General features: G+C 46.5%; 1 protein-coding gene across 2 annotated transcripts; it reads right to left on the minus strand.

Annotated features, from left to right (window-relative positions):
* Positions 1-1,598: 1,598 nt before the first annotated feature.
* boc (BOC cell adhesion associated, oncogene regulated) lies at positions 1,599-22,596 on the minus strand. 2 transcript variants are annotated; one of them, XM_028433444.1, is made up of 18 exons: positions 22,347-22,596; positions 11,327-11,455; positions 10,507-10,779; positions 7,406-7,552; positions 6,677-6,820; positions 6,125-6,418; positions 5,100-5,372; positions 4,739-5,007; positions 4,492-4,657; positions 4,323-4,391; positions 3,881-4,090; positions 3,366-3,541; positions 3,063-3,285; positions 2,793-2,978; positions 2,490-2,701; positions 2,323-2,411; positions 2,090-2,223; positions 1,599-1,917 (listed from the first exon to the last, which is right to left on the minus strand). In XM_028433444.1, exons 2-18 carry the CDS (start codon positions 11,436-11,438, stop codon positions 1,748-1,750), a joined length of 3,147 nt encoding a protein of 1,048 aa, XP_028289245.1. In that variant the 5' UTR covers positions 11,439-11,455; positions 22,347-22,596; the 3' UTR covers positions 1,599-1,747. The 2 variants fall into 2 exon arrangements, with proteins under 2 accessions (XP_028289245.1, XP_028289244.1); XM_028433443.1 differs by having other exon boundaries at positions 2,793-3,285.
* Positions 22,597-24,001: the final 1,405 nt, after the last annotated feature.

Consider the following 24,001-nt stretch of genomic DNA (forward strand, 5'->3'; position numbering starts at 1 on the left):
AAAAAAATTAAAATTGACCCCATCCCATATACTCAAAATCAAATTACAGGCTGATCCAACCTGAGTGGAAATTCCTCCAGACAAGTCAAAATGATTCTCAATAGGTGTGTGACATCCCTACAACACCTGAGCATGCTCGTGATGAGGCGGTGGATGTTCTCCTGAGGGATCTCCTCAGCTCTGGCAGTGCTCCTCCTGTTCCTCCTTGCACACAGGAGGTCCTGCTGCTGGGTTGTTGTCCTCCTACGGTCCCCTCCACATCTCCTGGTGTATTGGCCTGTCTCCTGGTATCTCCTCCACACTCTGGACCCTGTGCTGACAGACACAGCAAACCTTCTCGAGAAATGGTCTGTGGTCAGCACCTGCAGAACCTCTCCTTTATAGGGCTTGTCTTGATAATTGCCTCATTTCCACCTGTTGTCTGTTCCATTTGCACAACAGCAGCTGAAATTGATTCACAATCAGTGTTGATCCTAACTGGACAGGCTGATTTCACAGAAGAGTGATTAACATAAAGTTACATTGTGTTGTTTAAGTGTTGCTTGTTGTTGTTATGGAAGAAAAGTATTGAATAAAATATTTATCTTCAGTGCAAATCAAACACATTAACATGGGGCCCCTAGTACAACGTCACTAATCTGTCCCCACTGCAGCAGCTCAGGCTCCACTCCACCCTAGTCCTCTCTGATGAGTGCTCAAATACAGAAAACATCAGCCCAAGTGAAATGCAGGAAAACTCAACGTTCCTGCATCATTCAGGTGCACTGCACATGCATGTAGTGAGAGCTGTAAAGATCGATCACCCCTCACTGAAAAGATGAACCAAAGACTCAAATTAATTTCATAAGCTTTTATTTACATGCAATAGTGCTCCAGCATGTGCAGCCACAGGACGGCTGCACGTATAAGGGAGTGTAGATTCAGGACCTCCTTCATTTTGATTGCAGATGTCTCTTGTCAAAGACTAATACTTTAATGCACCGACCAGTGAGAAGGAATAATACTGACACGCACCTGTCACAGCGGCCTCACCTGGCAGTCATTTGGTAACCAGCAAATGAGTAAACACAGAAGTGGTTGCAGTATAAAGTTCAGCTTATCAGTGACTGAGTTAAAGACATTTTCCAGAATCTCTCCCATTCAGTGATAAAAAAAACAATTAAAAAATAAATAACTATACAATATATAATCTCTTGTACACTACTGAAACAATGATTTATGTTGCATACACGTGTTAATAGTTTGTTAATGATGAACAATGCATAATACATTTGTGTTACTGCTATACAAAATGACTGTTGTGTCTTGAGAACGTGAACTAAACGGTGATGAAGCACCTCATAGTAACAGCATCAGACATGGTCCCTTTGTTTGTGTAGTACATAAAGCTAAGTACCTAAGGGTCCGAGCATTTAGGATGTTGACAGGGAATGAAATGAGGAGTGGGGAAGGCGTAGGCGTGAAGTGCTGAACTGAGACGAAGCCCCCGCAGACTCATCTTCTCCACGCGAGGAATAACGTCTCAAATTTAGGTTTCGTCCCTCCCCAGGAAATGCAGACAGCGTCACAACATAAAACTCCTTTTGTCCATGACAGAGTGAGGAGATGTATGTATTTTTTTCAATATGAAAATAACCTTATATACAGTATAATCAGACACATATGTACAAAAGCATAAATATATAAATATCTGTGATACAAAAATAAATATTTTCTCTTGTTTTCTTCTGGTTATTCAACAAGTCTCTTATGCATCTGTTGTGTTGGCCGTCCCTTCGTCCTCGTGGGATGCTTCGTTCGGGAGGATGTTGACTTCCTGTATTGTCGTGTCGTGGGATTGTGGCGTTGTGGCTGTTGAAGATGATGTGGTGAAAATACCTTCATCTTCTAGAGACAGAAAAGGGAAAGATGTGGGTTCTGCAGAGGAAAAAAAAACAACTGGTCAGGTCAGAACATATTATGCTGAGTTTGTTTGATATGGAGGTTGGGCTCTCAAGTTAAGCATTGAAAGTGTCACAAAATAATCTCAACTCTCTCTAGACATCGGAAAACATCAGTCTGCTGCAGATGTCAAGGCATGCGCACGTACTTTGAGTTACGCCTTCCTCTGTGTTGCCCCCACCTCCCACTTCCTGTGACGTGATAGGCAGACTGGAGGGTTCAAGGAGCTGGTGGGTGGAGTCATCAGGAGAACAGCAGGTCGGGTCATGATGGTCAGTAACACTGAGGGAAAAAAAACATTTTGCAGGTCAGTTTAATGTCATTTATGATGGAGAATTTTTGGCTCGTGTTTTTCATTTTCAGTTAAATCGGATGACTTACCCGTTGGAGTAGCGGTACACAGCCAGATGTCCATTTGGCACTGTTTGTGGCAGCAGGGTGTCACACTCCATATCACAATCCACATCATCCTGCAAAGCACAAAACATATCTATTTTAACTGGTCTGCCTCCGTCTCTCCGTCTCATCCATGTTGAATACACTCGTACCTGCTGCAGCCCTGGCAGGCAGTGCTTTGGGTGGTGAAGTTTGCCGTTTGGAGTGTATTCTCCGTTAGCAGGGTAGATGCCATGAGGAGCAGTCATGTGACCATCCAGCGGGCAGTGACCAACAAGTGCAAGTCCCTGAAGAGGAACCATGGTGTACTGACATGATGACACAGGGGTGGCCACAGCAGGGAAACACAAGTCAGATGTTTGCTCTGAAACAAATAGAAAAACAAGAATCAAACCGGTGTGGACGGTTTCATTTCTGCAGAAATTTGGTTCAAGGAAAACACGAGGAGCACTCACTCTGTTTGGCCCAAGCCCTCCAGAGGCAGAAGGGGATGAAGGCAACTATGATGAAGACAAAGGCTCCCAGAACGATACCAACTATGAGGTAGGGGAGGTCACCAGGTCGAGGCACCGGCCCACTGGGGTGTCCCATTGGGGTGTCTGTGCTCTCTGATGGAAAAGGGCGCTGGTGATTTAGACGAGCTGAAGAGAAAAAAAGGGGGACAAACCGTTTGTAAAAGAATCCTGACTGAGCTCCCTCCACACTGATTTTAGCTATGAGCTCACCTTTAGTTTCAAGGATCACAACATTGCCAAATTCGCTCTCGCCCTTCTCGTTGAAGCTCTGCATCTTGATGTCATAGGCGGTCTCAGGCTGCAGGTCAGTGATGGAGTGCCAGTATCTGTCTCCCTCCACCACATCCTTTTTATAGTCACTGTCATTATCGCTGTCTGTCGGCCGGTAGTAGATGTAGAAACCATAGATTGGCGTGTTGTTGACAGGAGTGTACTGTTGAGACAGAAATAAAGCCTTTAAAAAGTCTGCTTGATGCTGGAGACGTGAATGTTTCTGTTTGTCTGGAGACCCACCGTCCATTTCAGGATGATGGTGGTCTCATTGATGGCTTCATTGTAGGTGATGTAGGGTCCATCAACGGGGCGCTCGTGCGTTCTCCCACCCACCACTGTGTAGGCCTTCGAAGGCGCACTGGGAGGACTGGAACCGATCACATTCACAGCCACCACACGGAACTTGTAGGACGTCCCTACAGGAAGAGGAAAACCATCACTGCTCTGTCTCCTGAGGATACATTGACTCGTGTGTGTGTGTGTTGACTAATGATGTTTGTTTTACTCAGAGTGCTGACTCTGACCTGCTTATGGTTTTGATTGATGGTAGTAATTACTGAAATGACTGTAACAACACTCATTATGATGATACATTTATGAGCCGTGGGAATGTAATTATGCAGGACATCATCACTGTAATTATATGGCATGCCATCCTTCTACTCCCCCTGCCTCCTCCTCCTCCTGCTCCACCGAGTCAGAGCACAGCGAATAACAACGACACTGTTGTAACATGCAGTGTAAAGATGGCTGACCTTTCTCCAGGTCTGTGATCTCCACCGAGAGCCGCGATGGCGGGATGTTCTCTACAGCAGTCACCCAGTCCTCTCCGGCCTTCTTCACCTTCTTGTACTCCACCCGAAATGACTGGATGGGGAAGCCTCGGTTGCCACGAGGAATCCAAGTCACGTATGCCGACGTTTCTGTTGCCGTGGAGACTGTGGGCTTGTCGGGGGCTTCTGGAGCTGCAGTAGGAGCAGGAATGTTGTGTCAGATAAATGACACTACTTAAACTGAGACAAAACAGACTCTTCACATTCAGCACTTACTGTTAGCTCATCCTTCAGTCACAGAAAGGCAAGAGAGAGTGAGAACTGTTAGTCAGAGTTAGAACAGCAGCTAGTTATGTTAATGTTGGTCTTATTAGTATTGTTATTCAAAGGAGGATTTATTAAGGAGGCCGTGCTAGGTGCTTACGAGAGAGGCTTGGTGAAGGGACAGCAGGAGTTTTTGGAGGATCATTTTGTCCTCCGGGACCTTTACGACCTGCAGACAGAGAAGTTTGAGTAAAGATCACATTTTGCATTAAAGAAATGAGACTTTAAACAGATGGTGTTCTATAAATAATTCTGAGGCAGTCTCCTACCTTTGCCAGTTCTGAAGGTCATCATAGCAGGTTGTCCCAAACCTGCACAGTTCTTGGCAGCCATCTCAACCTCATACAGGCTGTCTGGATGCAGCTTAGCCAGCATCAGCTTGTGGAGAGAGCCTGAGATACTGCTGGAGATCCACTCTGCAAGGGGGTCACCCACCTAAGAGAGGGGGGGGGGTCACACGGTTCAGTTTCTCGCTCAGGATGAGCACATGTTTGAGGTAGTTAGAAGCACATGTACCTTTCTGTATTTGATCATATACTCCAGCACAGGGGGGCCTCTTTCGTGCCGGGGCCTCCATGTGAGCTCATAGTAGTCAGCCTTGCCTGTGCGTGGCTGGCTGAGGATTATGGGAGCTTCTGCAGGCAGGATCTGCCCTGGTAGTCCAGAACAGTCCAGAGGCAGCATGGCACCTGCAGCTCCAGGCCTCATAGGCGGCTGCTCTCTCAGCACCTTATCTGGGCTGAGCGGGCGATAGATGGAAGGCAGCTTTCCCCGGGCTGAAATCCCTGTAAACAAAGAGACGTTAAGAAATGTAATAACTTAAAAAAAATAAAAGAAAAACAAAAGAATAAAAATAGATCAAAACAACTCCACTCACCAGTCGATACAGTGATGAGGCGAGTGGAGGCCTGTGAGCTGCCCACCCCATTCTCAGCCATGCACTGGTACAGACCATCATCCTGGGGTCCAACGTTGGAGACACGCAGAACCCGGGAGCTGAGGCGGTGGCGGGGGGATGGGGAGAGGGGTTGGGCATTGTGGAGCCAAATCACAGAGGGGGCGGGTTTACCTCGGGCCTGGCAGGTGATCCGCACCGTTTCCCCTAACACGACTTCCTGCTGCTGCAGCTCCACTGTCACCTGAGGAGGCTCTGCAGGAGACAGGAGGGAAAAATGAGGAAAACTATTACTACCATACTACCAGACCAAACAACAACAATTGGATTTAATCACTAGTTGCAGCTTAATCTGCTGAATGCTTTGTCATCTAATCACCTCAACTTTCCAAACATTTCAAAAAGGTGCCAGTGTTTATGTTTTGTCAGACTAACCAACCGAAACCAAACAATATTCCATTTCTAATGATTTCAAACAGAAAAAAACACTTAACGTTTGCCATTCTTGACTGTGATTAACAGAAAGGTTGTCTATTTCAGACAATAATTCATTTCAGCTTTAGTGTCACGTGTGTGCCTGAGTAAAAAAAAACATGTAATCATGCTCGTGTGTGAGGATATATGACAGGAGGGTGTGTAGAGCCAGGCAGGCCAGCTAGTTGATGGTTGGCTGCTTGTGAATGGGGCATGGCTCATTACAGCTACAGCAGCACTTTGGCTTTAATTAGAGCCAGCTGCAGAGAGACAAGCCCCACAACACACTCACACACAAATAGGCACGCACACCCACACACACAGAAAATCACTGTAAAAACAGTCATCCATAACCTAGACACACTCAATCAAGTAAGTCCTGGTACAGAATAGAGCTCTGTCTCCACCAGCTCTTTCGTACAGAACACCACCCAGCCGCACATGAGTGTGCACACAGACCCCCGTCTTCTCAGCGCGCCAAACAGGAGTCAGTCTAATTATTAAATCCATGACACAGACCCCACTTTACTCACCAAACACTTGCACGTCATAGAGGGCCGTGGCGGCGCTGGCTGAGCCGATGCCGTTGTCCGCCTGGCAGATGTAAGTGCCAGAGTCCCCCTCGACCACGGCATCGATTAGGAGATTGCTGAGCAGGAATCGTGTGTTGTTATGGAAACGCAAGTCCTGCCCATCCTTTGCCCATGTCACCTGAGGAGTGGGGATGCCACTGGCCACACATTCCAGCACCAGCCGCTGGCCTTTGGTCACCATGATGGAACGAGGCGCCGGCGGGTAAATGATCCGAGCTGCTTCTGAGGTGGAGCCTGTGAGAGACGATGGTGAAAAAAAAAGACTGTCATTATGTCGTAAAAGACATTTGTAAAACCAGCACTGTGACAAGATGTAGCAAGATCATGTGCTAAATGTCACACTGAAACAAAAACTCTATTGGTGCACAATGCAGCTAAAAAACATTTTTTCCCATTTTAGTGCATCTTCCCTTTAGGGAGGGGGAGAGAAAGCTCAATGTGTTTTAATGAGACAAAAATCCAGTGGTTAGAGTGTCAGAGTTGGATACTCACGGCGTATGCGCAGGCGGTCTGCAGAGGTGGAGGTTTTGACCTCCTGAGTGACGGGGTTGTAAGCTGCACACTTGTATGGCCCCTCATCATCCTGCGTGGCGTTGGCTATCTGCAGGTTCCCTGAGGGCATGATGAGGTAGTTCCCTGCAGGAGAAAACAGATGCCGGTGTGAGAAGAGCCCACAATGTTTGACAAAACCAGTAAACGGTTTAGAGGTAACACCTACAACAAGGTCAGGTTTCACAAAGAAATTCATGAGAAAACTCAGAAAAGACAAAGAAAGGAACCACAGAAAAATCCACACTGTGAAACTGTGTGTAACATGAGCCCTGTGTGCCATTCCAACACACAGCTGCACTGTCAACACAGGCCACAGAGTGGCGCCCTTGTGTCTGACCCAGAATGCTCGTCAATGTGGTATTCATTTCCTCACAGATAAGAGGCTGATATCAGTACCTACAGCTCCCAGGCATCATCAGCATACCAGCCACAAACCACTGGAGCTTTTCTTCTCTTCCAGGCAACTTGGAAGTAAATAGTTTGAAAAATAAACAATGGCATTCCCATGTTTCAACATTCTCCAGATAAAAACCCTTATCATCAGTCTTATGATTGCTCTGATAGCAGGATTAGAGCATTCCAGTAAATTATGAAGATAGTGCGGGGAATTAAGAAGGAAGAGATGCTGCATATTATGAAAGACTTTAATGAACTGAAGCCATTCTGTACCTTTGGAGGTTTCCAGCCATTCCTGTTTGACGCTGTAGCGGACCTGAGCCTTGGGCTGGCTCTCAGGGAGGTGACATTCAATCACAGCCGTGTTGCCTTCATCAACTTCGATCTCCTGTTGGTCATCATGCTCGAAGTCCCGCAGCTCTAAAGAAACACACAACGAATGGGAGGGGGAGGGGGGGGGGGTCAGCGCTGTCTTACAGTTCTCCATTCTGTCATCATGGCAGAACGGTGTGCAAATCACATCTAACTGCAAATGTACACAGTCAGTCCTCAGCTTTGGAAGCAGAAAACCACAATAATCTCAGCAATAATAACCGAGCCTTTTTGATATCGGGTGTCTCTCGCATCATCCCGAGCCTGCTGTGTTGTAACCACGTTCCCACAGCGTCTCTAATGTTCTGACTCAGTTCAGTAACTTCGTTCCCACTGCTTGTCTTAACATGATCTGCTGGAAGTCACAGAAATTTTTATAAAAGCACTCTTGCTAATTTTTCCTGGTTTACTAATGTTCGTGTCCTGAAGCCTAAAAATGGCGTCTGACATCAGTCGGTACCATTAATCCTGTCAAACATTACTCTGGGACTGGAGCTGGTTCAGATTCTGTGGGAAATGTAGGGAGTAGGATTACTGAGGCCATGTGCTGAGACTGTGTCCGCAGACACGCAGTCTGCACAGCACAGACACTCAGCTGACCCCTGACCTCCTAAACCACCACCCCCCACTCGCCGCCTGAGCAGCCCTGAGGCCTGGACATGAGGTCAAAGGTGAGGGCAGTCCATCCTATAGGGTTTCAGGGGAAGATAGCCAGTTTGGGTTTGAGAGGAAGCAGCAAAACTCGGCTCTTAAGAAGAAGCCGTAAAAATCTGTGCAGGGGAGGTGCTGCCATTTTATAGATTTGGAGAAAAGAGGGGAAAATTTGTCATCATGGAATCCAACAGTGCAATGAAAGATAAATAAAACTTCTCTAGCAACATAATTAAATGTCTACCAGCCTTTGCTGATTTATTCTTAACACACACAGCCTCTCTCCCTCCATTCTTTCCAGAGGTGCTATAAACTGCAGTGTTTTTCTTGGAGCAAACACACACCCTGCTGCTGCTATAAACAAGTCTGCCGATCAGACTTTGTATACAGATCTAATTCAATAAGCAAGTTTAGTTAAGACCACAGTATCTACTGATAGGGGGCATCACAGTGATTTACTCAAAGCTCTGAGCAAACACATTCACTGCGGGCAGCTGATTTATTCACCATGCTGTCCCTGCGTCTGGAGCTTTAATGGGGGAAGATCAGAGTCTACACACAACACAACTCCATCTCAGTCAGCTCTTATTCTGAAAGATGAGAATCCCAGCCAGGACATGTTAGGCTTAGTGTGTGTGTGTGTGTGTGTGTGTGAGCGAGAGAGGCCGTGCGGCGCTCCATTTGCTAAATCAATCAGGTGCTGTTTTTACAGACACCCCCCTCCTCCTCACCCCTCTCTGTCTCTTATCGACCCATCCCACCTTCCTCCTTCAAATTCCTCCATTTACACCTTTTAACCCCCCCACAACACACACACAAAGGCACCTCTCAGGTGTGTGTTTCTGTGTGTGTGTGTGCATCCTGCATGCAGGATGGAGGATTGATGGTATTCATAAAGCAGACCTCCCGCACCAGCGCTGCTTGGCAAGGCCGACTTAAATATTTCTAGAGAGACAGTGCATTCATCATTTTTATGTGTAGCGGTAGGAGGCCTGCATCTGTGTGCCTGAATTATAACATGTTTGTGCAACGTGTTGTGCGTTCACATTGTGCAGATACACGTTTCTCTTCTAAAGCATTAAAAAAAAAGGAGGGTGAATGTCTGCACACGAGGAGCTTTTAACTTCTGCCAAAAAAGTGCAGATTCTTCAGAGTCGGATAGTGTGGAGGGTCTGGAATCAACCTATCCTGATCACGAAAAACATGTGCACACAACTAAGAGGGCGCACAAGGAGAGGCAGGCACGTACACACTCCCTGTGGAGCAATTCCTTGGGCGGTTTGGGGGTGGCCGAGAAGAAACCGTTATTAAATTATAGACGTTTTTAAGGGAGGTGGGGCAAACAGTCTGGCTCCACATGTGGTTATCCCAACAGATTCATCCGCTATTGGAACTATCAATAACTTTTAATGCCCTTTGTAGAAAAGAGAGGAAAATAAAAACAAGAGGAGGATAATGAAAGGAGGAGGGAAAGTGACAGGGTGAGGAGCGAAGGAGGAGTGAGGTTATGGAGGCCTTCGTGGAGACAGAGAATGTGACATCACGTCTCATCTTGTGTCAGGATCTTGTCTCGACTGGCCTCAAACACCTCCAGTTTCTGCAGCCATGGCAGCCTCATACATCACATCACTTCATGTAAAACACTGTTAACAACAACCTTTTTTTTAACCTAATGGTGTTTTCTGCTGCAGCATACACCCATATCCTCTGTCCACCCCCTCACACACACACTCTTATCTCCCCATAGCCCTCTACCCAATTATGGGGCCATAATTTCTGGTGAGACCTGCTGTCGGGCCCTGTGGAGAGGAATGTGGTGTTGTGGGGAGCAAAGGGGGCCAGAGCCCGAGTCCCCTCTCCTCCCCCCCCAATGCTCAGACTGGCCCCCGGCCCCTGGGTCCCCTCCATTCCTACAGCTCATGTTTCACAGTTTCAGGCCCCCTCTCGGTCCCATGATGCATATCAAATATAACACCACACACTCGAACCGGCAGAGCACTAAAAACGTCAGCATCAGGAATCTTTTACTGCAACTCCATTAGCACTGCATAAAAACAGCTGTTTTTGTCTAACTACAGTGAATACATACAGCTAATCAGTGCGCTGAAGCTGCTTTGTGTGTTTTGTAAGATGAAAACGCAGACTAGCCACAAGCAGTGGAAAAGTACAAGGTTTACAGAGTTGTACTGGTTTGATTTTAAGCAAACAAATACCGCCCCTGCACTGTTTTTGTTCTACTTGAAGAAAATTAAGTCAGAGACGTTCTTTGGATACTCTTACAAACCAAAACCAAGGGGAGCCTGTGTGTTTGTGTTTATTTGTCACAGCTTTTTGTGTGGGCGGCTACTCACTGGCAGCGGTGACGTTAGCTGGCACGCTGGCAAGGGCTCCAGCACCGGTGCTGGCCACACACTGGTATCTGCCCAGAGTGAGGTTGGACAGCATGGGGATGAACAGGCTGCTGGGGTCCAGCATGACACCTAGGTCTCCATCCACCAGCTCCTGGCCGTTCAGGCGCCAGCTGATGTTGGTGGAGGCGGGCCGGGCGCTGCAGCGCAGGCGGACACTGCCTCCCAGCTTCTGCACCACGGACTGAGGCTCCTCAGTGAACACGGGCACCTCATCTGAAGGAGAGAGTACAGAAAGTGATCAGTACAAACAGCATAATGACTTATAGGACAGGTTATTCATTGAATCTCTTGACAATTCGTTAATAGTTTACTGTAAACTAAGACAACACATTCTGATTTCTGCAAACCTAGCATTTTGTTGAAAAAATGTATAAAAACAATTTTTCACCGAGTTGAACTGATTAATGGCTTGATGGGTGCAGCTCCACAGTACAAACAATACTTCTCTTTCAGTGCACCCATGGTGGCAGGTCCAGCTCGTCCAAAAGACTTCAGATTTATTTCAAACAAACTGCTGTAGCTGCTGCCAGACACGTAAAAACACCTCAGTCCATGTGAGGGAGCCAGAACATTTTTTCCCTGGCAGGACCTGTCCTGCACCAGGTGCTTAGAATAAGTAATGTACTAAGGCACTCACACATGGATGGATGGAGCAAAACAGTGACAGAGGGCACAAAGAGTGGAAGCGTTTCCATTTCAAACCTGCAGACTGTTCAAAGCAAAATAATATAAGAGCCACATTACATGGACATGAACTCACCCGTTGCTGAAGCGCCGCTCTGCAGGCAGCACAGCAGCACTGCAGCCAGAGTGCACAACACTGGAGCCCTTCTCTTTTTCATCCACGGAGTCCAGTCTTGCTTTCCAGACATCTTCCATACACTACCCCCTGTAACACACAGAGGTGGAGGTTAGCGGGTCATTTGCGGACACTAAACGGTTTAAGTCATGTTGTTCTGACTGAAACAAACAATCGCACACTGACGACAAAACCACACAAATCATCCATCAACAAGTCAGCCTTGAATTCATACACACACCACTGCACTTATTCTCTGCTTGAACTTTACTTGTATACACACACATACAAACAGGCAACCATTAACGAAACACAACCCAGCGCACTCTGCAGTACCCCTCAGCAGTCAAACTCCAGACACAAATAAAGCCTTTCTTTTCTGTCAGCCCCCATCTCACCGCTGACCCCCTCATCTCCTCCGCCTGCACCCGCACCCAATCAGTCTGCGCCGATCAAAGGGGCGCCCTCATTCTGTGGGCTGTAACCTGACCCCTCCACCTTCCCGCTCAGGTGTAACAGATACAGGTAGAGGGTCTGAGAGGAGGAAGGAGGGAGGACGAGAAAACACACAGGCTGCATTCAAGAGCTGGGACAAAGAACAACTAATGAGAGGCAGGAGGCGAAGGGGGGCGGAGGGGAATTTAAATCACAGCAGTGTCTAAGATGGAGGAGAGGAGCGAGCTCTGATATTTTAGTATTGAAAGGAAATGAGGAGGACGATGGTCAGTCTATTAACAGTTAATGCAGAGAGGGGAGCTTTTTCTCGCTCCCTTGTCGCTTGCTGCCAAGTTTCCCGAATTCTTTCCTGTCAGGTTAAACTAACAACTTCCCGTCAGGATGAGGAGGGTGGTCCTGCAAAGCTGAATCTCTCTTTCTCTCTCTCACTCATACACGATCATACACACACACACTGTGCTGCACTGAAACTGTAAAAGTAGAAGCAACTTTAACACACATATTTGTCCTCATCTTATTATGGCAAGCGGGATGATTAATGACTCTCTCTCTCTCTCTCTCTCTCTCTCTCTCTCTCTCTCTCACACACACACTAGGGGCCAAAGCAGGACAGTAAGAGAATGGAAACTCTTACAATGCACCTTCATCATCTAATGGCAGCAGTGAAAATGTTTAGCTGCCTGGCACATTTATTGAAAATGAGCAAAGCAGCAGGCTGATGGAAAACCAGCTGTTAACTGCCACAGCGGACCACACATCACTCTGCTGCGTTCTAATTGCACATTTCAGATGTGTATAAACAATTTTTACATAATTAATTTCATCACAACGGTGTGGTAATGATTAGCGGATCACTTAATGAGCCAACAGCCTTTTTATTCAACGGAAAAGCTATGAGTTTTATATATTGTGCAACATGAAGGCAGCAAAAAAACTGAACACAAGCAAAAAGATTAGTTACACAAAATTCATTCATTCATTAGACCTTGTGTTAGCAACAAACCTGTTAGCAAAAAAGCTAACAGCAGTCTCTGGAGTTCCAGTTTTAAGGTTGGTGTGGAGCCCCACTGAAGACTAAGCTGATGAGCACAGCTCATGGTTTTCTTGTGTTTCAAGCCAACAGCAACTGATTGGTTGACAAACAAACTGTCCGTTCAATCACCTGACAAGTAAATTATGAAAGTGTTCGCCATTTTTCCATAAATATTAGAAAAAAATGGTGTTCATCCAACATCCAAGTTTGTGTTTGTGTCCAGATGTATGTGCATCAGAATTATTAAGACAAGCAAAAATGTGATGAAGACTATATGACCTCTGTAAGATATCTATTAACTGTGCATGTGTGTGATGTAGACTCTGGCTGGACTACTATTGTAAGCAGTCTCAAAAAGAACACATATGCCTCTGTGATGTTCACAAAGGAGTGTAATCATCACCTTAAATTTACCAAAGTTCTCTAAAAGCTGAAAGAAGAGTTATAAATATTTAAACACGAGTAGTCGTGTGACTCAGTCACTTTTGATGATGTTATATTAATATAAATGTATTAAATTTAGCTCTAAGATGGCAGAGAACTCCTGAGACATATTTTTAATTCTTCACATACATGTATGGTCTCATTACTTCCAGAGTGGTCCATCAGTAGTGGCTCACTCTGTAAACAAACACAGCGAGCTTCTGTGGGACCAGCAGTGAGCAGAGCTGAAGGACTGCGGCTTCTGTGGCCGGTCGCTGTTTGGACACAACCTGGGACAGCTGCCCATGAAGACACATGCGTCTGTGTCCAGCACCTGTCCCAGCTGTGAGGATCGCCAACCGTAAACCGCAGCAGACAGTCTGTTAGCTAGATGCCCAGCAGGATGCTCGCAACCTCTTACCGGTCCTAATTTCACAATAAAAGCACTGACAGTCAGGTACTAGCACTGTTGTACTAGCAGTATGAGAAGGCCTCGCTCATACATCATCACTCCCTCCTCCAAGCCTGCCTGATTCATTAGTCAGCTGGGTCCTGTGTTTGCTTAGCAGATACCCTGCCTGAAGATGAAAAGCTGGCCTGACATCTATGTCCAACTTTTTCCATACGTTCTTCCCAGGGAAGACACAGAGAGGGAGAGGAGCCCTCTACGCATCAGCGAGACTGATAAAAAACAGAGCATACAAGCAGACAGCTCCTCTAAATTAAGAGTGTGTGTCTGTGTGTGTGTTCTGTTACAGCCTCACCATGGGGAACACATGCATGGTGAACAGTTTGTGGCATTTTAAACATACTTCAGCGACAGTGCAGAGACGGAACTGTGTGAACTTTTTAAGCTGCAGTGCACAAGTTTGATTAGAGAGTACAGTTATTTCTGTAATCAAGCTGAGGCTACTGTGAGACTGAACTCCTTCATGATGTGTCTTAACGAGGAAAGGTTTTCACCAATCATCTTATCATTTTACTGTCAGCAGAGGAAATTCTTTCCTATGCCTAAAATAATTGTGGACAAACGGCTGTGGGGCAAAATTACAGCATGTTTTTCTTTCTTTCATGGTGACACACACATTAAAAACAGACACACTTTCACTAAAACATCTGTTTGTGCACCACTGCCTCCATCGGTCCACTGACTGACAGCCAGTTATTTGAGGTACATGCACAATAGATAAACATGTTTTTACAGAAATACATTTGCAAACCCGAAGGCCCAGTCCAGCTTTAAACTGGACTGCTTTGCTGTCAGTATGAGAAGCGCCTGCACCGAAATTAGTGCAGTAGTGCTTAGATGATATAACTGATCACATTAAATCTATCAAATTCCTTTGGCCACAGGATGTAGCTCTGAAATCACTGGCATCATTCATGAAAATGATTCCATACAGACATAATAAATAAATGGAGGACTCTTCACAGTAGAGATCACAAGTAGAGTAATTGGCACATTCCCACTCTTAACACAGCCTTTAAATGGATTATGTGCCATTTAATGGTCATTATAGTGAGACTTGAAAGCCTCTTGACTTGCTTTTTTCTTGTGAGGACTTGACTCGGGCCTGCCTCAAGCACTTGACTTGGACTCAACTGAAATAACCTGCGGCTTGACTCAGGCCATCCTCAAAAGCCGGCCGGGTACATGCATCACAGAGCAGATGAGGATAAAGCTCAGCTAGCAGACAGTATGAGGTTGCGGTGGTGGTGTGCAGGCATGCATCCTGACTGTAGGTATGCAGAGTGCCTTATATGTTGAGGGACAGAGTCACTTTAAAGAAGTTCATTGTGAGCGTGCTAAGTAAAGACACCGGGGCCCCTGTTCTGCCGGGCCACTGCCGGTCCCATTGTCTCGCTGCCTCCATGGATAAATTCATTTTGACAACCCTGCTAATTGGATAAAACCAGACTGGAGCCTCCTCCCTGAGTGCTCACATTCCATCTGCTTTCTGGCATGGAGAAGACACACAGGAGGGAGGAGGAGGTGGAGGTGGTGGAGGGGTTGCAGGGTAGTAACTCCTTCTGAGGAACAGAGCTGTTGAATATTTATCACCTCCCCAAATTCCCCTCTTGCACTCCCTCCTCCCCCAGTTTTACGTCTTTTTACACCCTGTGCTCCCCCCTCCTCCTCCCCTCGAGGTTCTCCAAACACCACAAAGCCCCCCCTTTAGATAAACACATGCGGTGTCAAGTGTGAGGAGTGCTGGGGGTTCAACTGCCCCGCTCGGGCCCGCAGCCCACAATGCCATGCTGCATAGCTGCCATGCGGGAGGCCGGTTGCCATTGGCGACGCTAACAGGCAGAACGCACCTTAATAGAGTGGAGAGTCATTGTAAAGCAGTGAGCCGGTGCATGGACAAAGACCCCGCAGACCCCTGGAGAAAGGGGAGACGCTACTCTGAAGGGCCCGGGGAAGAGCTGATGGGCCTTGCTAAATGACCAAAGAGAAGAGGAGGGAGGGAGCTCAATGACCAAGAGGACTGAGAGTGGTGTGTGGAGAGTTTTGTGGAGGCAGGGAGAAGGAGGAGGAGAGGGGCTTCAATGTCTTTATGGACTGATGTGAGATGGGTAAGGGGGGGGTTTATGAAGGCAGTGGGGGGGGGGGGGGGGGGGGGAGGCTGACTAAGAAAGCTGAACAGCGACTCAAATTAATAGAGAGGATGTCAACTGGCAGGCGAGCAGGAGGAGAGCAGAGCCTCGTCAATGAGAGGGTGTGTTTGAGAGAGCGTGTGTGAGAGCGTCACTGAATGTCCCAACATATTTTCTCCTCACTCTGTCAATCTGTTTGCTGGCCTCTCGGCCTGGCCCCGGGGGTTTGTGCTGAGCTGAGGAGGACAAGGAGGGTTTGGAGATCACTTAGTAAACCAACACCACACCTGGGTCACCCTCAGACCGCCATACAGGAAACAACGCACGGCACAGACGCACCACAGACACACTTATTTTAACCAACCTTTCATTAAATGTTTAAACCTGCAACAGCTGACTATTGGTTAACCCCTCCATTAATTCATTTATTAATATTTGAAGTCATAAAAACATTGTAAAAGTAAGTAAAGTAATAAGTAAAAAGTAAATTTAAGATATGAGAATATTTTACAGTAATAAAATGGGAAAAAGCAGCCAACAGTCAATTTTTAAGACACTAAATTTCAGTTATTTTTGCTGATCAACAAATTGAATAACAATCTAATCATTTTATTACTAAGTCCAGGAAAGTCATCCAATAATTCAGTCCAATTAAACAGCAGCAGTGCCATCAGCTTGATCTTGTGAAGTGTAATTTTCAGGTGTCATAGCCGACCTGCTGCTGTGTTTCAGTTGAGAAATGAGAAAAATGAGACAAGGTAAGATTTAACCTGGATGCTGCTATCTCTACTATAAAGCTCCACTGACAGAGCAAAGCCAAGATGACCGTCGCCATCCTCCTCGGCTCTCTACTTCACACACGCAAAAACTTGGCAAAGAGAAGATCCTAAATCGATTCCCATGCATCTTTCCTCCACTCCACCCCCAGGGGACAAGCTTTCTAGGACAACCTCATAGAGTCTTATTTGGCATAAAAATCTTGCCCAACAGGTGGAGAGGGGCCAGTCCAAATCCTCTACTCAAAACATTGCTCGTTCTCATGCCATAAAATTACACATCAAAAGCAACTAAGCATCCCTAACGAGGTTGAGAATTTATCCCCCCCTCCCCAATAATACTCTCTCACACACGCTTCACAAAGTATTAACGAGCTATATGCCGTCCAAGCCCCCCACAATCCGACACTAACGAGCTACAGAGCGTCTCGAGGATTAACGAGAGAGATCTGGACAGGCCTGCGATGTAGAGGAGGGGGGGCGTTCTAATCAATTAGGCACCACTGCATTTACATAATTTAGATAACGAAGCTGAATTAACCACGGAGAGCTAATTGTGGTGCCACAGTGAACACGGCCAGCCATGTTCCCCTGCCTGGTGCAGGATGCCAGCATGCTCAACAGGGCCATGGGAACAGGATTGGATCATCATAGGACAGAAGGAAGGAGGGAAGGAGGGAAGGAGGGAGGGAAGGAGGGAAGGAGGGAAGGAAGGAAGTGACTAGAGTCAATAAAGGAGATGTGCACAGAAGGAAAGACCTATGGATTATAAGAGTGGAAGATGGAAAGAAGAAAGGGGATAACTGAATATGAAAGGAAGGAGAGTGAATAATGTACAGATGGATGGATGGATGTACAGATGGATGGATGGATGTAAGCATTGCTTGCTACACACCATAGCTAAGTAGCTGAAGAATAGACAGATAGATGAAGTACTCATCATACAAACACACATGCATGCACTTACATAGTTCACTTACCCACAACTATTCTTCCCTTGCACACACACACACACACACTTTTGGTGACACATAAGCTAGCAATCACACAAGCCCGTATTACATGGTAAAAGTATACTCACAGAGGCACATAAATATGCAGACCTCAGGAAGTTTTTCCAACACCAAATGTCAACACACCAAAAAACAGGCTACCACTTATCCTCGGCCTGAGAGATAAAACGCCACGGCACTCACACATGCCAATACAGACTTTCATAGCTGTACATATATGCAGCCTGCACCCTGTGTGTTCCTGCATCACAGGGAGAAAGAGAGCGAGAGAGGGAGGAGGGGTGATGTGGGGTGGGTTAAGGGGCCCCCAACTCTTTTGGCAGCTCATGCATCAGAGTGAATGGAACCAATTATAAATCAAGAGCAATTTCTCCCCATTATTCAGCAGGAACCCAGAGAAGAAGAAAAAAGGAGAGTGAGCAGGGCTGCCTGGCCCTACAACTCTCAGTGGGAGATGAAGAGAAAAGCAGAGTGAGTGAAATATTATATGAAAAACAGATATGAGGAGGCATTAGGAAACTGAGATAAGGCAGAGAGAGGGAGATGGAAAGAGAGATGAGGGAATGGAGAAAGACTGTAAAGTTAGACAAAGAACAGATATGAGGTGGATTTAGAAAATGGAGAGAAGGCAGGAAATTGAACAGAAAGCGAGGGTGTGTTCGATGGTGCAACCCCGAGTCTGAGTGCACAGTTATGAAGTGAGAGCTGAAAGTCTTTCTTAAGAAGAGAAACAGCTGGAGGCACCGGAGTTCTCAGTTTCAGAAGCTGGATTTGTGAGACATGGTAAAAGCAGAGCTGCCATTTGTCCCGTCACTCAGGATGCACATTATCCCGCTCTGAAATATCACAAAAACGCTCGCAAAAGAGCCACACCGTCGATGGAAAATTCCACTTCTGATAACCTCAGGGGCCCAATAACCAGCTAATCTGGTGCCCGGTGATTTATTCTGTTGAATCATGTCTTCTCCTGCCAGTTTGACATTCTTCAATGATGAGTTTTTTCTCTCGCTCGCTCTCTGCTGCAACACTATAAATCTGATTATTGGTTAAAGCTCTGGATCACAGCCCAGATTCCTTGATGTTTCTTTTTTTATTGTTTCTTTCACACATTGTAGGAAGAAAAGAAATACAATTAATATTCCTGTAGAAAACCCGACCAAAAACCAACCAACACTAGTGTTAAAAAGTGGGAGAAAGTAGACTGTGTGCGAGATTCTGTGTGTGCGTGTGTGTGTAAATGATCTATTAGAGCGTCTGGGTTGCTTTTGGCTCATAATAACACCCCCTAATCTTTGTCCAAATATCTGCTTTGCACACAGAGGACTGTTTGTCCACACACACACACACACACGGTTTATTACTTAGTCTGGAATTGATCAATGATCTAAGGACACGCTTCAGATGTGTGTGTGTGTGTTTTGTGTGTGTGTGTAGAAGATGGAAAGAGTGAAAGAGAGTGAGAGAGTGAGGCTTGGCTAACTTCATTATCCAATCAAGAGCTTCTTAACTTTTAGTTTAGGTAGTGGAACAAATCAACTCAACTGGTTTAAAAGCTTTGGATTATCCTTATTAGGCTGTTAAGACAAAGGCTTCAAACATGAGCGTATTGATGATATGTAGCCTCCTGCATGCATAAACAGCCTGTATATAAGCGTAGCCTCTCCTTCTCCGTCTGTACTTTCTCCTTCACTTTTTTTACCTCACATTCTTCCCTCTCTCTCTGACAGGGAGGATCAGGAGGAGAGAGGTATGCAGCCCTAGGGGAAGGGGGGGGGGTACTCTGGACCCCGGCCACCTGCCGGTCCAGGTGTCCCTCTTTGGTTATCGGATGTCTGACTGGACACAGAAACCCTCCTGGGGGCACGCGGCCTGAGCTCGAGCCTCCAATCTGTCCACGCTGGAGGACTAATGCACTGCATGTCAACAGGCCAGTAATGCCTGCCAGTGGGAAATAAGGAGGCCTTATTTGGAGAGAAGTGCGTCACTTGCTGTTATAAAAAATACATTAACCAAAAAAAAAAATGATGAACTGCCTTCTCTTCCATCAAGCTCCGTTTTTAACATGCAACTCTCAAAACAGGTGACGACCAGTTGACAAGTAATACATACAAAGAGATGATCCTGATTGAACAGGATGCCATTCACACACACACACGCTAAAGGCCCACAGAATCTGTCTGCAGGCTGTTATGACTGCATGAGTGTATCCGCTGTCATAGAGATGAAAGCGTGCCCTCAGGAAGGATTTTTTTCCTCCTTTGTCAATTAACGCCAATGTTACACCCACTACAATAACAATGCTGCTTTCCAGCAGCACAGCCAGAACCTCTGCCTCACAAACATCAGACTCAGGCAGAACTTACAGATCTGCAGGCTGTTTGCAAACCTTAAATGCATCTTTAAAAAAAAAAAATCATCATCTCACTTTGACCTATATCCAGATGTAAAAACACACAGCCAGTCGCCTAAACTTTATCCTTCCTCTCATGTCTCTTAACATCTATCAGTAAAGCAGATTTTGAAACTATAAATCAGACACGAGCAAGAAGCTGTATTTCTATTGGCTGCAGACATGAATCCACACACAGTAACTTTTTTTTTACAGGCTGTAATACGTGGGCTCTTACAGGATAGCTGACAAAAGAGTGGAAAACTGGCAGCCTGTGTCTCAGATACAGGGCCGTTTGGCAGGTAACCAAGATCAATGAACATTAATTTAACTTCAGGCCTCACTATAAAAGGTCACACCAGAAAAAATGAAAAAAACATAAGCTTCCTGTACAGATACAGGCCTTTTTAATGTAACTGGTTACACACCTATAATATTCCCTTTAGTGACTGAAATGGTTTCATTCATACACATAACACTGTTATTGGGACCTGACAGGCACCTGCTGTGCTGAGTGTTAAAATGCATGACTGCAGCTAAGAAATGTATCATCCACGCTATAAATGGTGCAGATTAGAAGCCTAAGAAAATGATCTTCAAAAATATTCAGATGTATTTTCACTGATGTGTCATGTGTATGATGGTGTTCTCTCCATCTTAACAGTTTCCTAGATTTTTTTAAGTATTACATTATATTACAAATAAGATGTGGTCTGATCAAAACACAGCTGCTGTGAACGAACACTTTTGACATCATCTACTCTAAAATGACGAAAAATCATGAAACAAACTGTGACATTTTATAGGACGTTTATAGGACGATTAACTAGTAATAAAACATGGTATTAGAACTCTTCTGCACAGACTGTTATCAGACTGATTCTGGCCTCCTGGTGCTTCCTCTTTCTCCACTTCAGTTACCAAAGGGGCCAAATCAGTGTGAGAAACGAGCAGATAATCAGACTGGAATCATTCAGCACAACTTTGATCCAGCCGCCTGCCAAGAGATGATCAACAAAAACAACAAAACCCCGCTACCAAGCAACAAGAGCCTCCTTTTTTTACTGAGACCAATTAATTCGTGTATAAACTGTGCGCCTAATTGGGGGGAGGCCAGGCCATTCGTTTCGACTTTTAATCCGGGTGACATTGATTCAGGGGAACACTCGGGCCCTCTTGTCTGATGCCATGTCTGTCACTGGATCGCAGAGGTTGCTCCATGCCAGGCAGCAAAGGCTAAATGTAATCCAAACAACAAAACGACACCTGGGGTTGGAAACTTGAGCCCCTGCGGCAGTTCTTTCAGGCCTCTTCCTCCTCCTCCTCCTCTTCCTCGGTCCCTGCACGGTATCACTCATTAGCAGCCCGGGGATTAAGACCAACATTTTCTCATTAGATCAGAGCTGAATGACAGGATGATATCAAGAGAGACTGTCCTGACAGAGGCTGCATTCCTGCGCGGCTCCTGCAGCAGCTGTCACTTTATTGGAGGCTTTAATGAGGTTATTCTGACACCGGGGCTTCGGTTTGGGGTGAGGGGCGGTGGGAGCACTCAGGTACATAGGTATGGGTCGTGATGACAATCTGCTCAGCACATTTCATGCAGCAAAGAAGAAGAAGATTTAGGGCTTTTACATTCTCCATACATCGCTGCGGCCCCGGTGGTAATGTGAGGGTGACTCTGGCAGAGCCGCCGTGTCTGCGCTCTGTTCCCCTATGGAAGCCACCATAGGCTGCGGCCTGCAAAGCGCATTCACATTTCCCCAAGAAAAACTCGCGTATGCGTAAAAACACAGCCATGAATGTCTGCAACGTGTCACACATGGCTGATACCTCTCCATGTACGAGTGTAAGTGTCCGCAGATACACGCAGGAAACAGAGGAAAAGTTCGGAAAATACGGACGCAGAGTTCATCCAATCAACAACAGGCTAAGTCCGAACACAAAGTTAACTCTTCTGGTTAAAACTAGCTCCAAATCCGAGACCCGACACAAAATCTGGCTGCAAATAAAAAGTGTTTGTGACACACAACCTTTGTATGAACTTTTACGTGGATCAATAAGCTGAAAAAAACAAAACAAATGCGGCTACTAAAGCGCTGAGCGGCATGAGGCGCTCAGCGAGCACCCAAATCACAACTTTCTCTTTAAACAGCGCAACATACGAGTTGTTAAAGAGTTGTGTCGGGATGCAAACACGCTCCAGGGCTGATACATGTATCTGTAACTTTGTAAAACACGTTAATAAGCAGCGTAGCAGCGTAAAAACACGCACCGAAGGCACAAAACTTACCCAAACCGCTCTGCTTGGTGCTCACACCTCGTCTTTAACCGCACGATCTTCTCTTCGCTCCTCTTCTCAGCTTTATTCCCCAAAAACGACGACTTCTTTTTTTTTTTACTTCTCTGTTCCCTCTAAAGTCTCGCTGCTTTAGTAATTTACTGCGATGCCACCGACATTTTCTTCGGCTCCCCAACTTCTCACATTGAAAGGCCGTTTTTGGATGACTGAGCTCTCAAACAATTCTCCCTTTTGCGACGCCTTTTCGGGTCCTCCCACTTCCCAAGCAGGAGGAGGGATCTGAACAATAGGGACTGGCTCCCAAAATCCCCGAGCTGGGTACTGCAGCGCCGTTTCTGCACAGTACGCGCAACACACGAGAGCTTTGCACAGATTGTGCGTAAAAACCAGAACGTGGACCAGAGTTTGTAAAGCACACAGGGAGTTATGAAGGAAAAAAGTCTAAAAGTTTACAAACTGAAGGGATCCTGGGGGAGAAAAGTGCGCCCCCTCCCCCTCCTCCTCCGCCTCCTCCACCTCCTGCTCTGTTCCCCCTGATTTGGTATGCGTTGGTCCCCACAGAGTTTGTATTGACCCCCGTCCATTGAGGCCTGCAGTCCCTCCAGTGCAGCTGTGTTGTGTTGTTGTGAACGGGACAGGCCCAGTCAGGACTGTGCAGCACACACACACACACACACACACACTCATAGCGCAGTGATCACAGCTCGAACCCCCCCCTGTGCTCACTCAGGAATTCTCTTCTTCACTTCAATCAGCACACTTTAAAACCAGGGGAGCCGCTCCTGTCCAGTTCATTAATAACTGGGTATTCCCAGATCACAGGGTCTGATGGGGGTTCTGTTGGTGGGAAGTCGGCCACGTCTCGCTCTCTCTGAATGCAGGAACTCCCACCATGATGTACCTGAGGGGTTTTTGTAAGCCAGCAGGGCTCCATTCACACACATGCTGTGGTATTTTATGACACCTGTTGCTCTTGTTCAGGTGTGTGTGAGAACATCCACATGTGTGTCCACTGTCAGACATTTGGCTGTGTTTCGGAGGAGTCACTGATGGTGTTGTTGTGCTGCTGTTTGCCAGCACTTCGCTGCCAATGTTTTGGTGTTGTTGCCACTGAGCAGTTTGTACGTGGCTCCTTCACACTAGCGCCACCCGGCATTACACTGCAGGGTGGGAGAAGAAGCCGGGACTCCCCCGCTCTGAGGTCCCCCTCCCCCTTCTCTCCTCCTTCTCTCCATGCTGGGCAGGATGAATTATCTGGGGGACAAAAGGCTTTGTGGGCCGGCCATGAAAGGCCTATTAAGCATACTGCATCCCCCAGAGGCCCTGCCCGCAGGACACCGCCTCCCAGAATGCCACTCTCTCAGCAGGCCGCAATCCCAGCATGCACTGCTTCCCTTCAGTACTAACCTCTGTCACCCCCGAGCCGCACTATAGAGCCCCACACAGATTGTCATGTAGATGATTATAAATGTTGTTATGAAAGTAATGGAGAGTGAGAAGCAGAGAAGGAGGTGTCAGCAGTGTGTGAGCATGCGGCGTGATTTGTGCATTTCAGCAACAAAGACTCTGAGTTAGATGGACTGAGAGCGCCGGCTGAGTTTTAGGTGTCAGCTGTCAGGTGTGAATACATCCACTGTGTCTCATTA

The sequence above is a fragment of the Parambassis ranga genome, chromosome 20, assembly GCF_900634625.1.
Source record: "Parambassis ranga chromosome 20, fParRan2.1, whole genome shotgun sequence".
Classification (NCBI taxonomy): Eukaryota; Metazoa; Chordata; class Actinopteri; family Ambassidae; genus Parambassis; species Parambassis ranga.